General features: G+C 44.5%; 1 protein-coding gene across 1 annotated transcript in view; it reads left to right on the top strand.

Moving 5' to 3' along the window:
- Positions 1–19,899, top strand: part of PLPP3 (phospholipid phosphatase 3) — a gene marked incomplete at its 5' end in the record, with an annotated part of 43,233 nt that overhangs the window by 11,080 nt on the left and 12,254 nt on the right. The window contains 3 exons of the mRNA XM_080349226.1: positions 12,577–12,734; positions 17,457–17,740; positions 18,503–18,560. Coding sequence (XP_080205352.1) covers positions 12,577–12,734; positions 17,457–17,740; positions 18,503–18,560 — 500 coding nt within the window. The remainder of the gene's footprint in view (positions 1–12,576; positions 12,735–17,456; positions 17,741–18,502; positions 18,561–19,899) is intronic.

Here is a 19,899-nt window from a genome sequence, read left to right as displayed (position 1 = left end):
GTGTGTCTTAATGTAGGCTATTGAAGGCTGATTAAAGCTATTGTTTAATTAAGGAGGACTTAGCTCCTCCAGTCACAAATCACAATTAAAAGATCGTTTGAAGTAATTCTGCAATACTTTTTTTTTCTTTTTTCACCTCTCTCCTTTAACGTGAAGAAATTTCCTAGCACTGTACGTGCTCCAGCACCAAGGTTTTGAACACTATTACAGGACCGCAAACCTGCTGGCGAATTTGGCCACTGCCAAAGGCATCTGAACATTAAAAAGCCTTGCAAGAGGGGTGGGAGGGAGTTCATTCTCAGGATACGCTGATTTGGAAAGGGAATCCAAACAAAGAGGCTTTTCAGCAGAGGCTGAGGCTTGGCTTCTCTCAAGGGCAGTTTGGGCTTGGGGAAGCATCCGGGAGGCAGTGAACAGAGCAGGAGTACATGAGCTGGATGCTGCGTGGTGTAAGGTTTCCCAGCACAGCGCGGTTTTGTGTTACAGGCTGGGGAACTGGCTGTAAACTCTCTTCTCTCTTTTTTTTTTTTTTTCCCCTTTTATTTCAGTTGGAAACAAAAGAAAGGTTAAGGCTTTTGTGTTTTGTTTTGTTTTGTTTTGTTTTTTTTTAAATAAGGGAAAAATAAAGGTTCCCATCCCATCCCCTGCACCATCTCCCCTGTAGGTTTGGCGATGCCTCTTGCTGTTGATGCTGGAGGGGGACCCATTGGCGCCTCTGACCTGGAGAAACCCTCTGCTGTGTCCCAGGCTGGCATCATGTTTTATTTTGCTCAGAAATCACAGCTCAGTTGCAGGCCCACTGAGGGCATTCTGGCAGGAGCCTGGGGTGCTGGGGGAATAGGTGCCTCCTAAAGAAGGGCCGAGCTTAGATAAGGAGAGGTGAGGAAGATGTTTCTTACAATGATGGTGGTGGTAAACCCCTGGCCCAGGTTGCCCAGAGGGGTGGTGGATGAACCATCCCTGGAGACGTCCCAGTCCAGGCTGGATGGGGCTCTGAGCAACCTGATCTGGGTGAAGATGTCCCTGCTCATGGCAGGGGTTGGACCGGATGAGCTTGGAAGGTCCATTCCAACCCAAACTATTCTATGATTCTGTGACATGAGATGGATGCTGGAGCATCTTCCTCACAACAGGAGGGCTCCAAAGCGTGGTGTGCATCCACTGGATCCCCTGTTCCCACAGCAGCCCTGTCCTTTGTGGTGGCACCCCCAAGTGCCACCATGCTCTTGAGAAGTTCCAGGAAGAGCTGAGCAGGGAGGAGGTGCTACCAACCATCCCAACCAACCAGTTGGGTTTTTTAATAGGCACCAGATGGTTTTAATAGAGGAAAGCTGAACTTCTTATGACCCTTCCCCACAGACGTTGTTTGTTGTTTTGTAATTGTGGCCAGGACAAAACCATGTCCCAGAACCTGCAGTGAGTGTGAGAGCTTGGTGCCTGGTGCCTTCTTCTCCCACTCCACCATGAGGCCACCCCTGCTGCCCCCATGCTCCTCTGCCTCCAAATTATCCGGGTAAACTGCTGGGCATGAAAGACTTGAGGCTTTCCACTGATCCTCGGTTAAAGAGATTAGCAAGAGTACAAATTGGAGAAAACCAAAACATCTAAAAGCAAAGCACAAGGAAGCAATAAAATGTCAGGCCATGTTTTCCCTTCCAGTTGATTAAAAATTCTTCTGATAAGCAAGAAAGCTTTCATGACTGGACAAGACCTGTATTGTGTCAAATGCAGTGAAAGGTTTATTAGAAGGATAAAGTCGTGTGAGTGTTGGGTTGTACTTGCAGCCCTTCTGGCGTCGAGTTATCCTGCAAGGACTGAAGGCATTTTCTTGCAATAGTATGGTGGCAAGAAGTGTGATAGAAAGAGGAAAATGTATGGAAATGAGGGTATCTGGAGGGGTGAGTGGTAGACATGAGTGTCTGAGTGCCGAACAACTGTCAGAAAAAAATAACATAGAAACTGGATGTTGGGGAAAGCTGTAGGGTAAAGGTGAAGGATGAGGAGGGAAACCTATTGAGTTACTGTTAAAGAGGGCCTTTGGGTGTTATAGATATATCCTTAATGCATTCAAACCCATGAGTTTTGAGTGCCTAGTTGTCCTGTGGCTGTACTCCAGTAAATCTGAAATCGTGCACGTCTCATGTGCTACTTGTTTCATGGTGGGTCTCGGAACAGAAGGCCACCAAGACACTGAAGTTCAGTGGACTCACCTTCGCTTTTGGAAAGTAGAAAGTGGAAGAAGTGAATGAGGGCTGGGTCTCCTGTTTTCCATGGGAAAACCAACAATGGTGGCAAACCAGGCTGCTTGGAGACCTGCTCCAAGTCAGTGCCAAGATGCTCTACTGGGCTCGTGTTTTTTTCTCTTGTCTTGAGAAACCGGTGCCTGCATTTCTGTTTGGGGATCAAACACAAGACGAGAATGAAAAAGCAGGAAAACAAAAGGTTCGTTTCCATGCTGTTGTGTTTGTCTTCCCAAGGTTTTAATTGCCAAAGGCTGCTTTGGGAGCCAGCTGGCTGGGAAGGGATGCAGATTGCAAGTAAGAGAAGGGCCTTCTTCTGGTTCAAGGATCCATGCTATGTTTTCCTGCAGGAGATGCAGTTTGAATAATTTTTTTTCTATCCCAAAGGTAGAAGTAGCATTTTTAGGTACCTGATTCCTCAGTTTCTCCAGTTAATATTAAAGCTCCTGCTGTTTCTGTTTTATTACTAATGGGAGTGAGAGAGGGTACAAGCAGCAGGAATGGCAAGTATGGAGTGCAAATTGTACCTCAATTTTAGAGTTTTTCTCCTTGGAGCGGAAAATTATGCTTAACACAAAGGGAAAATACAATAGGTGGTTCAGCTTGCAGGCCCTTGGCCCATGTACCAAGGGGTGCACTTGTCCCTGCAGATGCTGTGGCCGTGACAGCAGGATCAGACCCACTGGTGTGTGGCCTGGGACCAGGCTGGAGAATCCCAATTTTGCTGCCAAAACCTCGCTTGTACATTAACTTGAAAATAGGAAAAAAGGCCAGCTCAAAAAGAAGAATATATAATAATAAAGCATGGGATATTTGGCATGCCAGTTGTATAAATTTTGACATCAGCTACCTGCGAATCATCCAGCAGCACGTTAATTGGTACCCCTTGATAGATGAGGATTTGGCATCAGGTCTGCATGTAATTACAAGCCACACACAGAAGGACACAGGCAGCTAATGAACTCCTGCCAAACTCCAGCTCCGCTTCTGCGGCTTTTGATGTTTGCTGGTCTTTCAGTGTTTTGTATAGTAAGCACTGAAAGGCATCAAATCACTCCTTTGACAGCATTTAGAAAGGATTGGTTTGTTGAATAACTGAGTCCCTCCAAACTTCCATCTGAGAACTGGAGCATCTATAGGCGCCTTTCTCAAGGGAGCAGTAAATAGGCTGGAAATAGAGGACACCCCCTACGAGCTGCTGAGCTCTTGCCTCCCTGACAGGAGCCAGACAGGCTCTGGTTGCCACGATGGGCTGCAAGAAAAGAAACTATTTCCATTTAAACAGTCCTTCAAAACAATCTCGCCGATGGTACAGGTTTTTTCCCAAGTATCAAAGGGCTTTAAACGAAGGCTGTGCAAAGTGGGTTGCAGTGTGTTGCATTGGTGTCACAAGGGAGATGGCAGAAGGCTTTTTGGGGGGTTTCTGCCCCATTGGGAGGATGGGTTTCTGTGATGCTGGATTTGGAGGCTTGTGGTGCTTTTCTGTAGATGTTTTTTTTGCTGAGATCAGGTTTGAGCCCAAACCCTTCTCCTCTTTTCATGTCTGAGGTGACAAAGGGAGTTGTGGAGATAAAAACATTTTCCATGAAAACCTGCAATTTTCAGGCAAACATACCAGGCGGGTTTCATGGTAGTACCATGGTGAGGAGGAATAATGCAACTTGGCACGAAGCTCTTCCAAAAGAGGAAAAAAAAGAAGGGAGGCGGAACAGAAGAGCCTTTGTTAAAATTAACCACAATAAAGAAAAAGGACTGCTATTCCCTTGAGCTTCTTTAACCTTTTTTCCCCAATTTATTCACACATTCCTTGACAGCAGAGCACAGCATTGGTACAGAGGGGCTGGAAAGGGAAATTGGGATTTATCCATTTTTGGTTGTGTCCCTTGACTCAGTGTGAATAGAGACTTGGCCGCTGCCTGTCCTGGCCCTGTTTGTACTGTTCTTTAAGGAAACTGGGCTATGATATGTCACCTGGCTGCAAAACACGGCCATCGTGATGAGGTTGGGACTGTGCGTGGGAAAGGGGCTGTCATGACACTGGGTATGACAAAGTGGATGTGCCTGTGGTGGCTGTCCCCTGTGCTAGCGCTGGCTCTGTACTTGCAGAAGAGGGTGGTGAAATTTTAGGTGTCACTGAGACACTGCCGCATCACCTGGATTAGCAGAATCTGAAGTTTCTTAGGGAGATAAAAAGCACACAGAAGTCTGAGATGGTGAGAACCATGCTGTTTCCCACAAAATCTCTGTTTGGCTTTCAGGGACCCAAATAATTCATAGGGTCTCATCTAGGCACAGATGGGTCCAGGATGGGTAAGTCATCCCATCCTTGTAAGCAGCACGGGGTGGGCACATCCGTCACCCATTCCCAAGCTGCTTTCTACCATAGTAACTCAAACTTCTGTGGACAGCATGGCCAGGGCAGCACCCCTGCCTGCCCCTGCAATGTCACAAAACTATTCTAATTAAGACCATGATATTTTTTTTTAATTTTTTTAATTTATTTTTTTTTTTAATATTGCCTGGGTACCAGTGCAATCTCACTTATGTATTGGCGTACATTAGGGTGCTGCTTTCACACACTAACTGCAGTCAAAATACAGAGGAGGGAGAAAAGAGATAATTTTACGCCTTTTTAACCCGTTGATGAATAGGGAAAGCCTGACTGAGCTCTGCTCTAGGGACCACTGAGATCAAACCCCATCGCTTGCAGGGCCTTGGGATCATTTCCACTCATGCTCACATTTTTTTGCCTTTCTTTCAGCACTGTACTGTGTATTATATCCTGGAAACTCTACCAAATCTCGACTACTGAGGGGGAAAAGTTTCATTTCCAGTTAATCAAGGGAGTTGTGTAATACCATTTTCTCTTGGGGAACTTCAAGAAAAAAGAAAGGAGGAGAAGAAGCCTGGGGGGGGGGGGCGGAGGGAAAGGGGCGCATTATATTTAGCAAGTATATTAAGAGGAAATAAATTATGAAATAAAAGTGATTAGTGAACTTTTAAGGAAGAGGTCAGAAGTGCCTTTTGGACTACAAACTTTTTAAGCTTTCAGTGCTTGTATTCGGTTACAGAGTTATAACCCAGCCTTATTTGTGCAGGTGGCTGCTGCTTCAAATCTGAAGAAGGATTTTGCATTTACAATAGGTACATTGACAGAACTGGATCAGAAAGCTACTTGCAGTAGGCATCAGTGCTGGGGACACCGGCTCTGCCGCCTCCTGCACAGGGGCAGTTGCTCCCAAAAACGTGCTTAGTTACAGCTGCCGTGCCTGTCTGGGATGCTCTGAGAAGAGGAGAGGAAGCTTGGCATTTCAGCAGATTGCTTTTTTTTTTTAAGGGACTTGATGTTGACCCAGTAAATTGGCTTTATTTTTGCTTCAAAACCTTTGTGGCTTTTTTTTTTTAATTATTTTTTAAAAATTTATTTATTTTTAATAGAAGAGAGAATTTTGTTGACTACGTTGAATGGGCTGCAGTTTTTTATTTCTACTTGCTCTTGTTAGGGTTCAGCATGGCTGTGCAAAGAGAAGAACCAGAGCTTATATGTCATGGTGTTTGGGCGCAGTAAGCTCAAATATGGAGTTTCTGCTGCTTGTTTTATATATTAAAGCAACAACAACAGCCCACAAAACTTTCCTCTTGAATAGAGACTGATGGAGTGGAGCAGATCTGTTATTGTGCAGGGAAATATTAGGGTTCCTGCAGCCAGTGTTTGTCAGTGAGAAGATGTGGATGAAGGGTGAAGGGCAGGAGCAGCTCTATTCACCCTTACATTGATTTGGAAGAAAACTCCCAGATTTCCCACAAAGTACTGGGGTGCCGTGCCCCTTTCCCACAGCACGAGCGTTGCCGGGGCCGGGCGGTGGTCCCAGCCCTTCCTCGAAGGCTGAGCCCGGAGGAGCTGTGGCGATGCAGGGCTCGTTCCAAACCCACTGACCAGCACAGCAAACTGTGTTCACTTCATTTGTAATTGAAAACATGATAGTCGCTGAGGTGTATTTTTCACATGATCCATTTGCCCTCAGTATTGCGAAGTTCACAGATACACTTTTAATTTTACTTTTTTTTTCCTCCCTCTATTCAAGCTGTGTCAACCTAGGTTGGACTTGTCATATCTGCAAGACCTTCCAAAGCACTTGGGTGTATAGAGGTGCCTCAAAAGATGCCTATGCATTAGAATTTTCATGGCATATACCATTTTATGCCTTGCTGTAGACAATGTGAAATGATGGCTTTGTTTCCATTATGTTTGACTGGAGCTGGCTCTGGATTCCTGTTGATAATGTCTTTTATATTCATCCTTTCTCTCCAACTATTGCTGGTTGGCCAGTGTGGCTTAAATCTGTTTTACTCCCACAAATGCAGAATTTTATCTGTGTCTGGGTATTGTGGCTTGGATAAGACCTTTTGTTCTTATTAATGCATTTTTTTTAGGTATTATAAATATATGTGCACTTTAATATCAAGCTCTTTTAATACACTCTCTTGATAGGAAGGACACCAGATAGATTGACACAGGTAGGCGCAAAGGTTAGCGTGAGATATATGGGGGAACCCATAGCAAGTAGAAAATGAACTAATATATTGGGGTTTTTTGTGGAATTCAACCCATAGTGTCCTAGGACTTTTCCAAACAGATCAAATCAGAGAAATGCAATATATGCTGATCCTTGTTTATAGGTTCTTTAGCACTCTAAAGCAGGTACCTGTTCCACAGTAAAGTCTAGGGTTTGTTTGTGTGTTTAGAGAATTGCCTATCCTTATGCGTCTCTGTAGCTGAGAGTAGTGGAACTGTAATAGGGTTGAATGGGAATCTGTTTTGCAAACACAGATATTAGATGTGTTTCCAAAATACAGGCAGATGCACAGAGCAGTCTTCTGGACTGTTAGAACTGAGGTGGAGAACAATTAAGACTGAGCAGGTAATAAAACAGAGACTTGATGATACTCTGTATTTCTGATGTTAACCTAGTTGACTCTTGCAAATATATGGACATCAAGATTCAATCAAAAAAGATTGGGAAAGGAGGCACATCACTGATGCTTTCAAGACCTTTGAAAATCCCAGCATAATTGCCCAATTCAGCCTGCAGTAGGACCCTTCTTTTATCTACTACTGGGCTGTGGATCACGTCCCTTGAGATAATTTTTTTTTGGCTGACCAAGCCCCTATCTCTCCTTCCCCCACCTATTTTGTTGGTGCTGGTGCAGAATCAGACCCTATTGTGATTTTAAGCATATGCCTGATATGATGGAGATGTGGAAATACTTCTATTCTTCATGTTATTAAATTTTATCTGTGTGTGTATACATCTATATGATGTCAACTGGCTTCAGGAGTTGTGCACTATTGCAGCAGCTGCCAAGGCTCTTATGCAGTACTACAATTCTTCTCTAAAAGCTGGGAAGCCCACTTTTAAAGCCCCAATAAAAGCCTACTGAAGGCTAATCTGGTTTTTATGCATCTTAAAATATGTACAAATGTTGTAAACCAAGTAAGGTTTATATGTGCCCAAGATCAGCCACTAAGTACTTCAAATAGAAAGCCCGTCACTTGTAGGTAACCAAATATTTACAGAATGTGTCTTGAATAAGGAATTAGGTGCCTCAGCCCTGCCAAATTATTTAATGATCTTTTTCACTTAGTAAGATAGACGTCTAATCTACTGAAACCTTAAAACCACGCCCAGGGCCTGGACACTGGCAGCCAAACACATCACAGAGTGCTTGTTAGAAATTACCATTGCTTTGTTGAGATAGCCAGCAACATCCCACTGACCTGCAGGGTTGAAAGAAGAAATATTTAGTGGGGAAGAAAAAAAAGACTGAGATGGTGTTAAATTTGGTGCAAAGGTGAAGGTTGAGCAGGGAAGATGAAAGCTGCATGGTTGGGTCACTGCAGAAACACCTCTTCCCCTCCCGCTCCCTTGGTTTTTCCGATGGGTGGCCAAGGAAAGCTTATCCCCTTTTGATTGTTGTTTTCTTTTTTCTCCATTAAATCTGCACAAGTGTTAACTTTTCAAAGACTCTGAGATTCAAAGTGCTATACCCAACACAGAGCCCTTTTTATTTCTGCCTTTGATTTTGTGCACATTTCAAGCTAGCCAGAGAGTACATGGGGTTTTTGCAAGGCTGTTGGTTTTTTTTTTTTTTTTAAGGCTTAGTGATGGGGTTTTAGCTTTCATACTGCCAGCCTTCCCAAGATTATTGCCTATTAATTGCCTCTTAATAAAGGTGCTGACCAAGGAATGTTTTTTCCTTGGTGCTAGATTTCCAAACTTGGATTTGCTTTATTAAATAGAAAGACAAATAAATTTAAACCTTGCACTGAGATAGCTTAGCATAGGACACCAGCGGTTACAGGTCACCAAGTCACTTGGACTTCCTCCCAACAAAAGCAGCATCGTTTTTCAATGTCCAGCCCCACGGCATCCTGTGGTGTCTCTCACAATTCGTTAGTGTCCACACCTGCTCTGTGTTGCCTGGAGTGGGGCTGAGCCTGTTTATATGGAGCAGGATCAGTCCCCAAGAGATTTCTATTATGACCATGCTTTGGAGCCCTGTTTGATCTCCTGCAGCATAGCGTAGATAAAAGCATGTGGTTGGGTTTTCCTTGTTCTGTTATTAAAGCAAAAAAATCCCCTTTATATAAGGGAGAAAACACCACTTCACCTTGTGAAGGATGTTACGATTCAGAAGATAATCTCATCTCCTTTTACCTTTTTGTGCATCAGAATAAGTAAATTCCTTTTGTTCTGTGCTTTGGTTTCCTGTGTCTGTGAAATGAGGATAACAGTGATTCTCTGGTTACACATGGATGCCCCAGGGTTGCCTCTGTGCCTTAGGGCATGGTCCATAGGCTGATGTGTCATTTCTCATCATGGAGACACCGGTATTAAGGAGGACATGAGGCCCTTCTACAGCATTACTAAAGATTTTGCAGTAGGTCTGTACACGTAGGTGCGTTGTAGCCACAGCCAAATAGGACCATTTTTGGAGAAGCGTGACCAATCCCAAAATCAGTGTAATTTTTTTATCTACTGCGTATGTCTATTGCTTACTTCAGTGCACGTTACCATTTGTTACCATTTTCTGATATGTACCTCTTGTATCCTCAGTAGTTTTGTAATGCGGGTAGGGAAGTGGTGGAGGTTGAAAACCTTACAGGGAGTTCAGCTGTTGAATTTGTTGATGCAAATCACTGCAGCAGGGATGCGTAATCTGAATTTCCTATTAAAAGACTGAACCAGAGAGGCAGACAGGGTCAGAAAAAGTGAGGAGGCCACATGCACCATCTTCATGGTACAACCCTACGCTGCTTTCCAAGGGTGTGTGTGGGCTGTAGCCTCTCTTCTGGATACCTCTGCCTTTGGCAGATCTTCTAGTGTGAATAATGTCTCTGTGGTGTTTTGCTGAGGGATTCCAAAGGCATCTCTCTCTGTGTTTAATTTTCTGTTTTCCAGACTTCCCTCTGTAGTGTTTTTTCTGAAAAACCCTTTCTCTAGCTGTCTTTTGGCACTGCTAGAAGCTCCTCTGTGCTGGAAACCTCTTGCCAAAAAAAATGTGGGTGATGACCCACATTTCCAGTCACTTAGACAACCCGTCCTCCAAGAAATAACCTCATGGAAGAAGAACCTTCTTGAGCCCAATTTACAATTTGAAATGGGCTAGGGTCTTTCTTCCTTGGGTTGAAAGAGCAGCCGCTCACCCAGCCCTTGAAATCAAGGGCGTGTTATGTCTTGTAAGTAATTTCCATTCAGCTATGGAGAGTATGTTTATGTTTCTCATGTTAAAAAGAAAAAAGAAAAAAAAAAAGGAAAGGGGGGAAAAAAATGGGAATCTGAGGTTACTGTTTTGCTGGAAAAATGTCAAGACTTGATTGGCAATATCCCACTAAACCACAAGTTCATAGGAGAGAAAACAAAACCATTGCATTTTCGAAACTATGCCTATGCGCATTTTAAGAAAATGTATACCATATAGGTCAGTTATGCTCTTATTATAGCTGTGGCAAGTGTACATGTAATTGAAATGCGGAAATACTACCCCATGCTGTTCAATGAATGAAGGGAAAAAAAATCTTTCTTATTCCTGGGTTCACATAATATATAGGAACACTATTGTCCTTTTTTTTTTTTTTGTTTTTGTTTAAAGCCAGTTTTAGATTTCAGATGTATTTTATTGTCTGTGGGAACATGTGTTTTACAGACCTGTCATGTGAAAGCTATTAACAAAAGGAACTGGAGAAATAACAATAAGCCACGTAACCATGGCATGTCTACTCCCTGAGTTCAACTGTTACGCTGCTGCTTCAAGTGCACGTGAAATTGGACCATACCAAGCAACATTAGCTCTTCTCCTGCAATTTTTCATTGGGAAACTAAAGATTTTTTAAGTGGCCTATTAATATTGGATTGCCGGCATCAGAGGCAGGTTTTGGGGCCAAGCTGGCTAGGCATCAAAACGGTTAAATAATGGAACGAAGATCAACTGGATTCACACGACATGTCCTATTTTTATTTACCAAATTGGAGCTGCGCAGACAGTTCTGAAACCTTTCCTCACCAGTTCAGATGTGTGGTGGAAACTGTGCTGCTCTACCAAGCGCCATGGGGCCCAGTGCTTGCGATTAACCCATTTCCAGAGATTTAGAGAGGATCTGAAAGGGATCCTGAGCGGTGGCCCCGGCTGCTCTTGGGCACTTAAAAGACTTCGGGTCTGTACATGGTTGTACCTGCTCGCATGGAACAGATGATGGGGACTTTCCCTTTCCTTAAGACTAACAAAACCCCCTAATAATCCCAGATTAGGCAAGCCTATTAACATGTAGGAAAAGGAGCCAAGTGCAGAGAGAAATACAGAAAGTGATTCACATGGAGATGTGGAACAGTATTTGGGCGACACTTTTTAACTCTCTGGATGGTACCTTTGCTAATCATATCTAGCAGATCACGATTACTAACAATGTACTGTGGCCAAATTTTGCTGAAACCCAACAACACTTCATTTTATTTATTTATATTTTAGAAGGAAAAACCCTCTGATGTCTTAGACATCTCAGTTTAAACAAACCCACAGATACATAAGCAAGTTAGTGGTTGACAAATATTCCTTAGTGCTTTCTGTAGGATCTGGGTGTGAGACCTGTTGTCTTGGCTCAAGGACAGTTTGAATCGCTGTGTGTTTGTTTTCCCCTTACCTGGGTTTCGCTCTGCAAGTGGGAGGAGGGTTTCCTGTACCTTGTGGTTTGTGATTTACTCCCAATACAGGTTTCAGGGATTTTGAGGTGTGTTTTGGTAGGGATGTACTACTTCTCTCCATGATGGCCTTGACAGCAATGATGGAAGGGGAAACTGAGGCGAAGGGAAGGAGGGTGCCATGCCCCAAGGTAACATCAGGGCTGGGAAATACCCCATGGTTCTCCTTCCAGGTCTGAGGCAATGCTGTATTTCTCTGAAATACTTAGAAGAATATGGAGTTGCGTGCAGCAATTTTGAGGTATCCCCTTCATAATGTGTCCCCTAACTCATCATCCCCTGTTTTTGAACTCCATGCCTGGTGCAAAGGTCCAGCCGAGCTGTGCAGATGCAGGTTCTGCACAGGGGGTTCACAAACAGCTTTTAAAAATGGATTTCATCTGTTTTTAATGTGATTGAAGGTGAACTGGCTCTGATGGGAGTTCAGCAGCTTTTGTGGACGGGCTGTCTGGGTCTGTGCTCAGGTTCCCCTTGCACAGATGGGTCAAGGATGGGTGTCCCAGAAGCTGCTCAAAGCATGTAGACTTATGGCATTAGTAGGCACAAACATACATATACTCTGTAAATACAGAGAGGAGGGAGCTGAAGAAGGTTTCAGAGGCCTAAAAGTAATGGGGATGGCGCAGGTAGGAGAAGCGGTGCTGACACTGGATACTCCAGTGTTTGTTTGCACAGCTCTGGGCTGCCTTGCTGCGAGGTGCTCAGCAGAGCATCAGGCCCTCTCTGGAGAAAAGTGCCAGATTCATTTTCATGGCTTTTAGCAGAGGGATTGCTTTAGGGATCCATTCCTGTAAGTTAATACCTGCAGTGCACGAGGCTTAACTGAAACCAGGCAGTGCAGACATCTGATAACCATAACAGAGGAGATGCTTTTTCTCCACAAGAGCAACTTGGAAAAACAAATCCCAATGCCATTCCCTTTGGAACAATAGCAATATGAAAAGAAAAGTGTCAGGAATGGTGCTGCATGGTTTGCAAGGGGTTTTCTGGTTGTTTGTTTTTTTTGTTTGTTTTTGGTGAGTTGCTTGTCTTTGCCTGTATTGCTGATGGGTTTGGTTATTGTCTCCCCTTTTTTCCAGCTGGGTTGCCCTTCCTCATCATTGAAACGAGCACAATCCAGCCCTACCAGCGGGGCTTCTACTGTGATGACGACAGCATCAGGTACCCGCTGAAGACGATGGAGACAATCAACGACGCAGTGCTGTGTGCTGCGGGCATCCTCATTGCCATCCTCGCTGTAAGTACCCACCTCCAAAACCTCCTCTTATGTCCCTTGGGCATCCTCCAAGGCTTTTTGTCACCTCTTCAGCTGATGGCACCAGTGGCCTGTCAGTGTTGGGGCTTTAACAGCATCTTGCTGGTGTGTCCATACTGTCTACAATTATCTGACTTCCTCATGAGCATGGAGCAATAGACATTTGCAAATGAAAGCTTGTAACGGGAGGAATGAGATTCCTCTTGAAGCTCATAAACATCCCCAAAGCTGTTTGGGCAAGTCTGTGAGATCCACAAGAGTTTTTTCACTCTCCGGTAGAAGTTCAGAGTAAAAGCAAAAAGACTTGGGTGTCAGTAAGGACTTGTGCCTATTCAAATAACTCTTGGTATTTGCCTATTTTTAAGGTTAAGAAAAAAAACTCCAACATCTTTTCAGCTAACTAGTGCCTGGAACAGTTTCACAGGTTAGTATTAGAGTTTTAAGAGATTGTATATTACAGCCGTATTAAAAAGACAATTAAGACCTTCCAGGTGGAGCATATTCCTTGTGTCCTTGCTATAAAAAGTAGTTAATGCACCACCTTCCAGATGCCTCCTCATTTCTCTTTTCCTGCCAGGTTTTCTAGAGCCGTGCTAGGAAACAATTGCATGGTGAGAGCTTTATATGTCAGCCAAAAAGCTGAATTCAGCCCAGGGAGCTGAGCTTCCTTACCCCAGCACGTAACTGGTGCTGAGGCAGAAGGCAAGAGCTTCTCCTGGCCGTTGGTTAAACGCTTCCAGCTGAAAATTAAATTCCCCTATGAAAAGTAGCTAGATTTTCTTTCTCACCTGCTGCCAGCACAGCTCAGGTGCTTTTCCAGAAATGTCCTTCTCTTGGTCCTTCAGCTGGAAAGGAATGGAGATGGTCAAGAGCGCTTCTTCCCCTCTTAGCCTTCATCTTTCCTCAAAGGACCAATGTCACGGGTAATCAGTATTTTAGCATGGCATGGTGCCTGCTTTGGTAATACCTCATCCCCAGCCTTGCTGCTTTTGGTGTGAATACCTCCAATCATTTCCTGACCACATATAGTCACTGTGCAAAGCAGGTCCCCAAAACTGACTTGTTCCTACACCCCCTCCCTCCCCAAAAGGTGCCAGACCCCCAGTTCTATAAACACGGCAGAATTTTACCCTGCAGGTGAATTACCTCCAAGTGTGGAAAAGCCATAAAAATGAAATGGAAAAGCCTCTCGTTTTCGCTTTACTGCCTGAGCTATCAGCACGCTGGCTCCATGTGGAGTGTACTGCTGATCAGTAACGAGGCAGTGGCAAATAACAGGAGTTGGAACAGAAACTGGAAACATAATCAGTTGCCTATGTGATCTGTCAACTTTCTACCACGAAATAGCAGGTCAATTAAAAGAGAAAGAAAATCCCCAAAGAATTAGTTGTTTCTGCCCTTGCTTCACTGTGCCCACAACAAATATAACTTAATAAGGTAAATTCAAAAGCTCACTTATTTGCTGCTGAGTGATGCAAATGGCTAACGAGGAATTGAAGCAACAGATTTCTTTGCTATGGCAGCATGCATGGAAAATTCAAGTCAGCCTGACCTCTTTTTTCAGATGTAACCCAGATACCAGCATTACTGTAGCATAATAGAAATTCCTTCCAAATCCACAAAGCACTGACTCCGCTCCTCTTGTTCACAACGTTTGCCTTCAGAAGGCAGGACGGTGGTTATGATGACTTCTAGGGACCCAGCGTTTTGGATGGCGCAGCCAAAATTTCACGCCCTTGCTTTACATGACGTCATGGGCAGCCTAACCTGGGGTAAAAGGTCCAGGTCATGTTTTAAATGGCTTGAGGACACCCAGAGTGCTTGCGAAGTAAACGGCAGAGGCAAAGACCTTTGCTTCAATCAGGATGCGGGAGGATATGCATTTGGTTTTAATACCTACATATTTACTGACTTCAGGCAAATTTCCATGCAGATGACCCTGGAGATTCTCATTCCCCTGGGCTGTGTGCTCTCACACCTCTCCTGACTGCTCTTCTTGTTGGAAGATGGTTAGTTTGATCATCTTGAGCACAGAAGCATGTTGATGGTCCCTGGGATGGCTGGGGGAAGGTGGTGTTTTCCCCATCCTGAGCCTCATATGGGTACCGTTGCTGAGCCACCCTGCATACCCACACCTGATGGGTCTTGAAAGCCTATAAAAAATACCTAAGAAAATTAATTTCCTAGATGATCTATGTCACACAGACAGATTAGCTGATTGTTTTACAGTTGAAGGTGATGTGCTTCAATGTGATTAGTCACAGAGAATGTTACACCAGAGACATAAGTGATTAGAAAAGCTCTAAAATTAATTACAGGCTAATTGAGTTGCTGGTGATGCCTGATAATAACAATAAAGTGGGTACAACAACCCAAAGTCTGGCAAAAGCATTCCTAGGCACAAAAGTGTGGTATTGGCTCCTCTCTAGTGATCATCTTTCTTAAATGTGTGTGACAGTCCCCCAAGAGCTGTGCCTGTCACATAGGCATGGCATATGTCCTAGGCGGGTGGCTTGCCCAGAAGCACAAGGCACAAGAAGAGCTTAGTATCTCTAAGACTTGTTTTTTATCTCCTTTCAGTTTATGCACACCTGTGCTGCATTAGTTTTTCACCATCCTGCTTTATCTGGGATAGCGCTGCCAAAAAAATCCAAGTTTACCCAATTTTTACCTTCTCATTAAGATCTGAGCCGTGGCTGTAACTAAGCAGGGAGGGTTCAAGGCTGCCCAGCAGCGTGTTAGCAAGGGAATGAAGTCTCCAATTTACAATCTGCTACATGTATGCAATTACCCAGACCACCAAAGGTGAGAGAAAAATATTAATCCCCAGACTTTTGTCGGTCCCTGTTTAAAAAATGGTCACACGCCTTTCCCAGGGCAAGAGTCTCAGGTTTACATGGATCCATTTGTGAATTTGGAGTAATGGCACATCTACCAGTATCAGATGTCATGCTTAAGTTGCCTTGTCCCCTCTCTGCAAAAGCCATGAGTTTTGAGCCTTGTGGCTCCTCTTGTGAATTCAGGCTTTTGGGAGGCTGCAGGTGGTGGTCATGCCCCTGTGCAGGAGCATCTGTGTCCATTCAGGATGCTCTGGAGTTGCCTCCTGGCAGAGGAGCAGGAGGCACTCCAACCTCCCTTGGCGGTTCTCATGCCAGCAGATGTCCTGCCTGCCAGCTTGTGCTGGAAGGTGGTCCAAAATGGAGATAAACCATGGTCTTTGGAGTCTCAGAGGATTAAAATTATGCTGGAGCTAGTTAGCTGCAGCTTCCCAGACAACTCCTGGTCAAGACCAAAAGTAAAAATCAGTGGGGACATGTAAACCCTGAATGATGGTGCAGCCACCCAAATATTTCTGTTCATGGTAGCAAAGTGTTCTAGCTTGGCCTTTATTTTTTATTATTATAGTTGTATCTCTCTTTGATAAAACCTGCTTAGCTGCCATTTCAGCTGCCCTAGGTCAGCTTTTGTTTTTTCAAGCTACAGTACGAGTGAGTTCAAACAATGATACAGCTTCATCTCCTCTTAGTCTAATTGCCATACTTTCCAGTTTATTACTTTCCAAAGGTTGTGCCAAGCTTTTAAAAAAGGTAGGCAGGGGAGCCTTGTCTCCTGCATGCCACTGGCAGGCTGCCACGTCGAAGGAATATTGCTGGCTGCTCCAGAAAGGAATTAACATGAAGGCATTTTTCCTGACAGTTAATTTTACATATCACAGTCCTTGTGACTGGAGAGGGGCAAGGCTGAGGGGGTGGCTGAAAAAAAAACAACAACCAAACCTGCCTCAATTTATTACTCAGGTATGAAAACATTTAAAGTAATGAATAAAATCCTAAAGCTGTAAATCTGGAGCTCAAAAACTAGGTGTGTAATGTGGCGGAGAACAATTTAAGCCTTTGGCTCTTTGGGAGCGGTGAGACATTTGGACTTGATTTCACAGTCTGATTTTCATTAACCCACCTTTTAAGCATCAGGATTATGAGAAGTAAGATCCTCTGCTCCTGGGCTGTGATTTATGGTGATATTGTCAAACAGCAGCACCCCTGTCATGAGAAATACATGATTTGTTGCCATGCAATGGCAATACCCATTGATATGCCCAGAAATAGTTGGCATTTATGGAGAATTTAAGCAGCTTGAATTTGGTCTGTTGGCGGCTAATTTTGGGCCAGATTCTGAAAAGGTTGGGGCTTTCTAAGTCTTCCTCTGTTGTGCTTGTGGTTTTCAGAGGGGAAGATAAGCAGGTTGTTCATTTGTTTTCCTCCAAAATCAGTTTGATATGGGGGTAGTGGATCTGACCTCCTCCTCCCAAATGCACACTCATTCTTTATCCATTTTACGTTTTTTTTTTTCCACTATGCTGGTATAGATGTGGGGCATTATATCACTTCTGTAAAGATATGCCAATGTGCTAAACCAAAAATGTAGTGTGTTTTGTTTGTTGTTTTTGTTTTTTTTTCTTTCTTGTTTATGGAATTTTTCCGTTAAAAAATACTTTGAGCATTGTGATCTCTTCTTGAGAGGGAAGAGGAGGAGGATGGAGAGACGCTGGGCTATGTGCTCTCCTTCCTTGCTGTGGAAGCAGATTTTCGTTTCGAGATGCTTAGAGGATGAAGAGCTGTCTTGGCTCCACGTTTGCCACTCATCACTGGTCTCGCACAGCATCTTTCCTGCTCTCTAACCTCTCTGTTGTGTTTTCCCCCACAGATTATAACGGGAGAGCTCTACCGCATCCACTACCTGAAGGAGAAGTCACGCTCCTTTATCCAGAACCCCTACGTGGCAGCACTCTACAAGCAGGTGGGCTGCTTTGTTTTTGGCTGTGCCATCAGCCAGTCCTTCACAGACATTGCCAAAGTGTCCGTCGGGCGCTTGCGGCCACATTTCCTGGAAGTTTGCGATTTGGATTTCTCCACGATCAACTGCGCTAAGGGAGTTTACATCCAAAACTACACCTGCAGGGGAAGCGACAGCAAAGTCCAGGAAGCCAGGTGAGATCCTGTGGTGTCAAAGCGATGGGCTGCTGCCACCAAAATGGTGTCTCGTGCTAAATATGTCTTGGGGTTTCTCTGCCAGCAATAGATGACTCAAATGCTGCTTTCTCTGCAAAGGCCGTAACTCCGTCTGCCAGCACTGGGTAGTTTCCCTCGGGAATTGTGGGATGTGGCTGAATAATATTTCTTTTCCTTTCTCTTTACTCCTACACTATTGTTTTCCTGAGTGGTTACTCAATGTGGGAATTCACCCCAAAGCTGAGCTCATGGTGAGCAGCTCAAGCTGTCCTATGCAGTGGAGAAGGGAGCTTCTCATCCAAGGAGACTCCACACAGTCACCTCCCCTTCAAGCTCTATCAAATCCATCAGATGCCCAGTTTTGACATTTCCAGGGGTGCTTTTCACATGCTGCAATTCAGCTTCCAGAGAAATTGCTCGCTTCTTACTTCTTTACAGTTTCCTGGTTGTTTGAGGCGAGACGATGAGTTATTGGGCTATCCTGGAAATAACTGCTGTCCCACGAGTAGACCAGGAAGGGACGAACAATGCGAGCATCCTGTCCATCCGTTTGCTTTCTGCCTTGCGAGCAGGCGTGGTGAATAACGGGCATTTTATAAACCAAAGGATTGGGGGTTGTAGGTCCCTCTGCTTTGGCACTGTCTCGGTAGCAGCAGGCAAGTCACCATAATACATGTAAAATTATAATGCTGCGTAAGAAGATTATAGCGGCTGGTTCTTAGCACCTGCTTTGTTTTTCAGGAAATCCTTCTTCTCCGGGCACGCGTCCTTCTCCCTCTACACCATGCTGTATTTGGTGGTAAGTGACCTCAGCTTTGCTTGAGACTGATCTGTCCCCTGTCCCCCTTTCCCAAGGTGCTCACCCATGTTCAGTAGCAATAATGGCACAATGAGTGTTGGAGATGCGTTTTGGTTGAAAAAATGAGCCTGAACAGGCTGGTGGTGGAAAGATACACTCTCAGACCTTGTGGTGTTATTTGGGATGGAGGCTCCAGGAGTGACAGCTAGCTGTGCAGCTCGGGGATATAGCCAAGGCTGCAATTAAATCCAAATCCTACTAAATCTGTGGATGACGTTTGCAATTTTGCTCCCCCAAGTTGAATGGGTTTGGGGCAAGATAAAATTGATAGAGAGGGAACATGCACCGTCACAGCTCTGCCAAGGGGTGAAGGCAGGTCCCAAATGTGCCAGTGGAGCAGGTGGAGCAGCCTCTGCCCACTGGGATCTGGAGCGGAGGGCTGGGACTTGTTTTTCTTTGTCAGTGAGAAATGGCTCTGCCCTTCCTGTGCCGGGGCTGGGGCCGGGGCGGCTGCCAAGGTGCTTCCTGCTAGGGGTGCTGGACCTGCACGCAGCTTTTTGGAGGATCTGGATAGTGATTTGTGTTTGGGAGGGCGTATTTATTTAAATTTTTTTTAAAAATCAGGAAAAAATGTTTTGGATCCCTTTCAAGATCTGTGCACCTCCTGTAAGCTCAGACTAGCACGCAAAGAAACAGCATGGCACCGATAAAAACATTAAACATGAATTTTTATCTATGAGCAGTGCTCACCCCATCCCTTTGCCCTCTGAAAAGATAAGTTGCTGCTGCTCCCTCCTGCCTTTTCAGCCCTGGGTCCCCCTTCCCTGTGAGCAATTTCTGTAATTTAATTACTAAGCTTTCCAGGCTGTTGGGAGCAGCATATTAAATTCCTATTTTCCCCCTAATCTTGTTCTTGGAAAACTTTTGAATTTCTTTGGTAAACAGTTTGGCTGTTTTCTCCCAGCCACGTTACAATGCAAAACCATCCTGGGTGATGCCTTGCAGGAGGCTCAGCCCTCCGCTGCTGCATTGTGAAACTTTCCAAGTTCAGTTTGCCATTGCTTACACCGGCATTTATTTATTTCCAAGGAGATCTGCAGGCAGTCAGATAAGTCAGCCTCAAGATGCTTTTGAGCCTGGCATCTGGAAAGAGCAAGGACTGCAAGTACTTATCAAGTTGGTAGTGGTTTCTCTCCAAATACTCAGCAAGATTTGGGTTATCCTTTGAGGTATTTTTTCAAGAAATGCTGCTCCGAGGCCTTTTTGGAAGCCAAACCCGATACTTTACCCTCTGCACAGAATCATGCTTTGCAGCATCTTTCAGGGCAGAGGACAAACC

This window comes from Nesoenas mayeri (assembly GCF_963082525.1).
Source record: "Nesoenas mayeri genome assembly, chromosome: 8".
In the NCBI taxonomy this organism is placed as follows: Eukaryota; Metazoa; Chordata; class Aves; order Columbiformes; family Columbidae; genus Nesoenas; species Nesoenas mayeri.
Note: the sequence above shows the minus strand (reverse complement) of the source record. Positions and strands in the feature narration are given on the sequence as shown.